Raw genomic sequence first — 8,265 nt, 5'->3', positions numbered from 1 at the left:
TTGACACAGTACCAAAAATGTGTTCCACTTTTCACTGATTAGAAACAGTATTGGGAAGCACTATACAGAAACCCCATACATTGGATGGACTTAAGGAGATGGCTTTCACAGACGAAATCATATCGCATAAAATGTATTTAAGTATGATTCTGTAAAAAAGGAAAATGCCCTGTTGCTTTTCATTGATTTTTCATTACTTTGGTTTATTAGTGTTGTGAGAGGTTGAGTGCGTGCAATTACAAGGCGAGACCAGGCTCAGAGAAACACTCTCTCTCTGTCTCTCTCTGTCTGTCTCTCTGTCTGTCTCTCTCTCTCTCTCTCTCTCTCTCTCTCTCTCTCTCTCTCTCTCTCTCGTATATAACTCATGCAGGCTTGACATAGAATAGTTGTAAAAAACCTCCTGCAATATTTTACACGCTGTATACTGAATGCATTTCAACCATGCTATCATTCAATAGATATATGTTGTAAGTCAGGCTATGTTTATACAGTGCCCTCAAGTATAAGTATTGGAAAGAGGAAGCATTGTGTCTTCTTTTAGCTCTATACCACAGAAATCAAACAATTGAAATCAAACAGTTACTATGAGGTTAAAGTAGAGATTCTCAGCTTTAATTCAATGTTGTTCTTTTTTTAGATTGGTTTCACCATTTATGTGGCAGGTGTTTCTGGTTAGTCAGATGTGTTCCGTCACATCATTTGTGTAGACATAAGAGAGCTGTCAATGTCTAGCATTGATTTTAGGCTTTGCATTTGCCTTTGGAGTCTGCTATTGGTGTCAACATGAGGACCACAGAGACTTCACTGAAAGTCAATGAAGCCATTATGAGGCTTAAATATCAGAAAAATCTATCAGAAACATAGTCGAAACCTTAGACTTACCAAAATCAACAGTTTGTAACATGATTAAATAAATAAATAAATAAAGCACTAGAGAGCTGGTAGGCCAAGGAAGACTTCTACAGTGGATGACGAAGAACGCTCACCATAATTAAGAAAAAAACCCAAACAACTGTTGGAGTACAGAGCTAAAAGAAGACAAAATGCTTCCTCTTTCCAATACTTATGGAGGGCACTGTATAGGCAGAACATTCTACTCTTGATATGGATTCTGATGAGAGAATTTATCACTTCAGTCAGGTGTCTTCCTTCACTGCCATTCCTATACTATGACCACTCCAATTAAAGAGGATATAGTCATACACAGTACGTCATCTCATCTATCTCTGTGATCCACCTCTTCTCTCTCTCTCGCTCATTGCCCCTTCATTCCTTCTTCCCTCTCTCCCTTCCTTCCTCCAACTTGGTCATTAGCAAGGCTTAGAGAGTTCTTCCTCAGTCTTTTACTACTTCCATAAAAGCCTTGGTCTCCATTTCAGGCCACCGAGGAGAGGGAGTTTCACTTCATCATCTGAGCTAATGGCCGTCGCCCTCACAGACATTTCTCATCTGATTCACTTCAGCCTGGCCTGGCTCAGCTTGGCTCAGCTCATCTTTCTGTCGTTCAGATCGACTCTTCAGGATTGTTTGGGACAGATTAACGATGTGTAAATTTATAACGTGTCTGGCAGCCGATGCATGCAGTGTAAGTGATATGTCAGAGACCCAATCTGCCCCTCACTTGCACCTGATATACAGCAGAAGGAATTGGGAGAGAATGTAATATTGGTGTCTGATACTGTATACCTCCTGAAGTTTTCCTTCAAAGCAGATATGGTGAACCAAATAAAGTTTTCTTCTTTGGCTTTAGTCTGTTGTTTACTTTTCACACAGCTTTAATTTTGGTCGGCCTCTCTATTTTACTTCAGTGAACATCGCCAGCACTTTGGGAAAATAACAACCTTGCAACCTTTATGCATCAACAAGTTGTGTTGAATCAGCCTGCGGTAAGTACCAGAGGTCCCAAAGGAGGGGGGTTGGGGAGGACAGAGTAAATAACTGCGAACTGCAGTCTTGCTGAATAGGGCCTGTGGACCTCCCCATGTGAGGAACAGTCGAGTCCACCTGGGACAGGGGATTGCACGCTTATCTCCACCATCTTAATTGGTGAGGGTTCCCGGGCATGCCTCTAATGGAGGACAATAGGCATGGCCAAAGATCCTAATTGAAAATGCATCACTATCTTCCTGTCTATAATAAGATAAGTCACACTCCAGTTCAAGGGCACAAGGTGAGAGAGGTTGGAGGGGACCTGAAGTTCAGTACAAAAAAAAACAAATGCCTTTGAACATAAAGGATACCCTTGAATCAGTGATTCTGCAGGCCTATGAGAATTGGAATTTATGAAGTGTTGCACTAACAACAAAATACAAGCAATGGTCACTGCAATAAATTATGATTCAGTGGCACAGTAAAAGTGAGCATCCAATCCCACTGTACTAAAACTGAACGAGGAAAGGTCAAGACAAAAACATAATTGAAATAGTTCAGTGTACTCCATGCCTCAAACAGAAAATCCGCTGATGTTGAATCATCAATATTCGATACAATTAATACATTGATTTAGCTGTAGTCCGGAGGAAAAAACTCATACATTTACAAAATGATATTGGACTAAACAGAAAATAAATCTTTTATTGAAAACAATTTTTTTAATCTAAAACAAATGTTTGCCTGCATCCTCCTTTACTCTGTATCCTTGTTTTTACCTCAAAAGCAGAAAAACGGTTCTCTTTCTCTCCACTTTGCATCTGATTGCACACAAGCGCCACAGCATCATTTTGTAGCTCATTACGGTTTCAAAAAGACATAAGGCTGAGTGCTCTTCCGTGGGATTGGGCCATTATCTTTCTGTGGGCTAAATCATGCAGACCCTGTATGTCTTAAAAAGCGTTTGCAAATAAGCCATGAAATACAGTCATGCAATCTTTATCATTACCCCTTCAGTTTAACACCAATATAGCTGCCCTTGAATGAACCTAAATCCAATGTTTTGTCAAGACTTTTTGTGCTGGTATAATTGAATAATCTCAGGCGTTTGCTTCATGTCATCTGGTTATAAAAGCTTGACATTTCTCATGTGTTTTGGAGTAAATTACACACATTCTCAAGACACACGCACACTCCTTCTCTCTCCTCAAGTGCATTCCTCTCTCCTCAGGAATCAGTGACCTTTTCCTATTGCAATCTTAAAAAGCTAAGGCAACAACAGCTTTTTCAGACCCTAGGGCACATTTTGTAAGAATGAATTAATGTTCTTACCCCCATGAATGGAATGGCACCTCCATAAAAGGAACGACAGATTTCCACTTGAAATCATTAATGTCCTTGATTCATGATGGATAGCATGAACTCTCAATTTACTCCTCTTCAAGCAATGAAATAAACAAGACGGTAAACTGAACACATCCTGATTTATGATATAATTGTGAAAGAACACATATCCTGAGTGTTTATACTATGCATCTGAGGCAGGAATAAGGTTGATTGACAATGTTAGCATCACACACTAAGCCCACTGCACTACATATGCCTTTGGGAACTACAGTACCATCAAATGTGTTGATTCTCTCAGTCACTTCATTTCCTGTGTATCAACAAAGCCAGTAAAGGCCAAAGCCAATTACTCTACAGGGTCCCCTGTTAAGAAAACCCCACTCCCCTGAACATGCTGACAGCTGAGAAACGACAGCACTCTCTCCCTTACATGCACAGAATCATTAGACCACTTGGCGGGAATTGGAGAGACGCACCGTTGGGCTTTGATTGGAAATATAAATCAAAAGGGAAATAGCTGCAATGAATTCTCTCCACCTTTTATCCCCCCCCCCTCCCCCCTCCCCCCCCGAACCACCTCTAGAACCTTTGCTTTTTATGACCATCTGAGCTGACCGCAAAGTCCTTGACTGAACTTTTATTCCTTTTTTTTTCCTTTTTATACGTAATGGAACTTCATCCTCTATCAAATTAATGTACCATCACATCCCTTCATCTGGGGAGTAAAATAAGATGCGTGGAAGATATTTACAGCCATTAGCACACAAGCAAGGGAAATGGCTAGAGCACACAGTACAACCCATTTCAAGACATGAATAGTTAAAGACATTATTACGCCTAAGAGAAAGCAGCTTTCTTACTTTTTAAGAAGGTACAATACTCTCATTGTAATCAACATATACATATTTGCCTTTCATCCAACACGCTCATTCTACATGTAAGCTCCATTCACCACTACAGAACTGCCTCGTTCTGCCCCAGCCACTAAACCGAAGAACTGTCTCTGATTCACCATGACACAATGTCGATCTGTCCTTGGTGCTGAACCCTCTCAGAAATCCATAAGAGACCAGGGCCTCTGCTGACCCATATCCCATAGGAGGTTCTGTGTGGCTGGACAGGCTGACAGAGTAAACACAGACTGGGCTCCACTGCTCCACCGTGGCTCCATGGCGGACAGCCTACTCCTCCCTCACCAATTGGGTGAGGACTTTCACATTGGGTGAGGACTTTCACATTGGGTGACGACTTTCACATATAGAAAGTTTGCTCTGCTGATTGCCACATTGGTGGTATTCATAAAACATATTTTTACTCTTTCACAAATATATTCCCTTCATCTCATCTAAGCCAACTCGAAGGAGGGGATATTAAGAGGATATTTCTAAACTACACTGCTCAGAATCACATGGACATAAAATATAACATACATAACATAGAAAACACCCTATAAAGCACTTCTAAAAGAAAATCAACCCTTCACAGAAACTTAAACAACAGCCTAAGCAACTTTTGAAAGTCATGGCACCTGGTGGAAATTTGGGATGTATTAAAGACACACACGTTGACATAAATCCAATTACTGAATATATTACCCTGTGCTTGCAATAAAGACATATTGAACACTTCCAGGAGGTTACTGGCTGCACACGCCATCAAAGTATCCCTCGCTCAAAGCCACAGCATTGAAAGTAATGATGTGGAACGCATAAATATCAGCACTATCTATTGCTGTGTGATATGAAGTGTTGCGAAGGGTGTCCCATTGCCATCTGACACTCCAGGGAAGGGTTATTTCAGAACAAAACTGATCTCACTGCTGTTCACTAAAATGCAGAATCAAGATTGAGGATTTGCCACCCTGAAGTTCAAAGTCATTCAAGCAGAGTAAAAATCGATTTGTGTTGCAGCAACTGTTTGTGTTTACCTAATGTACATAGAGCTGACATCAGCAAAAAAGATGCAACTCGATGTGTCTTGACATTTTTAACCAATAATCATTAAGACATAGCTTAAAATTAATCATGATTTGTTCTGAGCAAATCTGCGCCTCATATTGGGAGCTTCTTCAGACTTTCTTTAAAACATCCTTTGCTTCTGTGACAACAGTCAACTTGCTCATTGCACTGCGATAGGATTCATAGCCGAGAGAGAACACCACTTTTACATGACCACTTCTGAGTCCCTACTGAGTTTTTGGGCAAATTTCCCACATTTCTGCCAGCTGGGATAACAGCTCCTTCATCCAGGGATGATGACAGATGACAGTAAATCAATGGTACTCCGGATGACCAAGAAAACTACAGCCCTGTCCAGAAACAACGCCCAACCCTTACTCCCTAGACACCTGTGTAGATCTGAGAGGGTTGGACAGGTACAAGCCAGATGGCGTAAATCCGCACCTGTCAGAGGGCAAGACGGAGAGACTACCATATTGCTTATACCAATCTAATTATTTCAGATCTACGTAAGTGTCTACAGCCAAGCGTGTTGTTTCTGGACAGGGCCTACAAGCACTAAGATGCCATATGACTTCCTTCAAGTTAGATAATTATTATTTTTTCAGTTGGAAGACTTTCATTCAACCCTAATGCTGATTTGTACAAGAGTGTTTAATTGAATGTAACATTTATTTTTATAATAAAACATTTTAGTAGTTTCTTAAAAAGCTCCATAAAAAATAAATCCTAAATGCAATTATTAATCAAAAGTGACGGCCTCTCTTCCTGCATATTCCTGTAGAATCTAACCATACGGTGTAATCCGGTCCCACTGACAGACTTAACTTGATCTAAATAAATGACGCAGAGGGCTCGATTGATGTCACAATAAAGAGACATAATTCATCCGCTTTAGCAGGTCAGACTTTATTTGATTAGTATGTCCATATGGCTTTACCCTGGCAGCTAACATGCCAACATAAATGTCTAAGTCAGTGTCTCAATGACTTTCTAATCATAGGCCCATATATCAGTGCTTATAGCAAGAGCGGTGGACAGAGAAGTAAATTCTGTCTCTTTATGCAGTTGCAGTTCCAAAGTAATCATCGATTACTCTCTAAAGGTGTTTTTGTTCATGCAGAGGGAGAAACATCAGTCTTCTCTGAAATGTGAAGAATAAGTAAATGTTCTTTGTTTTTAGACTAAATCTTGTTTTTTCTTTTCCTTTGTCTTTGCACATGTAAACCTTGACTTAACTTTCAAGCAGACAAATCAGTACAATATCTTGCAAAACATTGACATACACATGCATCGTTGCAGTTTGCAAAGTAGACAAATTCCATTCATTCAAATACCACTGAATGGGGTTCAAGTCACTCCCTTTTGTGCCCTATTATTTATGCTATATTTTTCATAGAATGTTTCCAAATACAAAAATCCCATGGCCACAGTGATGTCAGAGTCTACGGTGTTAGCCATGAAAGGAAGACAGATAAAGAGTTAATGATGGAGAGCCTCACCCTGAGAACCACAAAGTGCTTTATGGTGTACTGAGCTCATAAGGGAGTAGCGACCATGACAAACAGTCAGGAGGATGAGAGAATCATTTCACTGGCCCATTTTCAAGAGCGTCAGTGTCACACACGTCCTCCATGTCCTGGAGACTGGAGGCGTCCGTGTCGTCCCCTCCACTACTCTCACTGTTCCTGAAGGAGATACCTCCCATGAAGGGGTACAAGCTGTGGGCGTACAGTTCTCTAATATTGTAGTAAGGGAGGTCTGGGTCCTGTCTCTCAGCCTGACTCAAACACAGGCCCTCATCAACAGCTTTGTTTCTCGCGTAATACTTGGAGAACTTGTTGAAGATTATGGTGATGGGCAGAGCCACCACCAGCAATCCGCAGATAATGCATAGGGTCGCCACGAGCTTCCCTAGCAACGTCACTGGGCAGGTGTCGCCATAGCCAACAGTCGTCATGGTGATAGTGGCCCACCACCATCCTACAGGGATGGTTCCAAGCTCGGTGTCCGCCTCCTCCTTCTCAGCAGAGTAGATAAGCACAGAGAAGATGGAGATGCCCACAGAGAGGAAGAGGAGGAGCAGGCCCACTTCATGGTAGCTGTGGCGGACTGTGGCGCCCAGTGCACGCAGCCCAATAGAGTGGCGGGCCAGCTTGAGGATCCGGAACACCCTCATTAACCGGAGAACCTGCACCACCTTTCCCACGTTCTCCAGGTTCTCGTTTTCCTCCCTATTTTCCTCGTCCACAGTCTCAAACGCCAACGTGGCGTAAAATGGCAAGATGGAGGCAACGTCAATGATGTTCAGGGGGTTGCCAAGGAACTTCCTGGGGGAGGGGGCTACGAGGAGCCGGATGATGAACTCAGCGGAGAAGCAGATGATGCAGACGACCTCCAGGATGGCCAGCACAGGGTCCTCAATGGGCCTCTCATTCTCATCCACTTGCTGAAACTCAGGCATGCTGTGGACGCACATGGCCACAATAGAGGTCAGCACCACGACAAGCGATGCCACGGCGATGACCTTTGAAGCACATGAGTAACCCGGGTCCTCCAACCTCAGCCACACGTAGCTCCTGACCTCTGCGCACCAGGCACCCTTGAACTTCGCCAGGTCCTTATCCAGGGCTGAGAGCTCCTCAAAGGAAGAGTCGAAACTGGGCGGCTGCTGGTCGTCACTCCTCACATCCCACTCACGGTCCTCGATATACTCCTTCCTATCCTGGAACCAGTTGCTGCAGCAGGAGCTTAAGTGGAGCTCCTGGATGCCCCAGTACTCAATCTCCTGGCTGAAGGAGAAGACACAAAGCTCCTCCATCATGTGGATGCGGCCCGTGCGGTAGAAGTTGAGCACACAGAGGAAGACGCGGGGGTTCCTGTCGAAGTAGAACTCCTTGTTGGTGGGGCTGTAGTCATCACAGAGCTCCAGGATGGCCTCCTCGCTGTGGCAGTGCAGCAAGCGGCCCAGGCGCGTGTAGGGGAAGCGGAGCAGTATGTCCTGGTCCACTTCATGCCTGACACCTCCCACGTTGAGGTGGACCTGGTCCTCCTCATTCCCACATCGGTGGAGGACTTGCCCATATCCCAT

At 43.2% G+C, this 8,265-nt stretch overlaps 1 protein-coding gene across 1 annotated transcript; it reads right to left on the bottom strand.

The window, feature by feature from the left end:
• Positions 1-6,759: 6,759 nt before the first annotated feature.
• kcns3b (potassium voltage-gated channel, delayed-rectifier, subfamily S, member 3b) lies at positions 6,760-8,265 on the bottom strand (the record flags this gene model as incomplete). Its single annotated transcript, XM_083689419.1, has 1 exon — positions 6,760-8,265. The coding sequence occupies one exon, from the start codon at positions 8,263-8,265 to the stop codon at positions 6,760-6,762; it is 1,506 nt and encodes a 501-aa protein (XP_083545545.1).

The sequence above is a fragment of the Argentina silus genome (genome assembly GCF_951799395.1).
Source record: "Argentina silus genome assembly, chromosome: 17".
Classification (NCBI taxonomy): domain Eukaryota; kingdom Metazoa; phylum Chordata; class Actinopteri; order Argentiniformes; family Argentinidae; genus Argentina; species Argentina silus.
The sequence above is the reverse complement of the archived record's forward strand: the minus strand, read 5'-3'. Positions and strand labels throughout refer to the sequence as shown.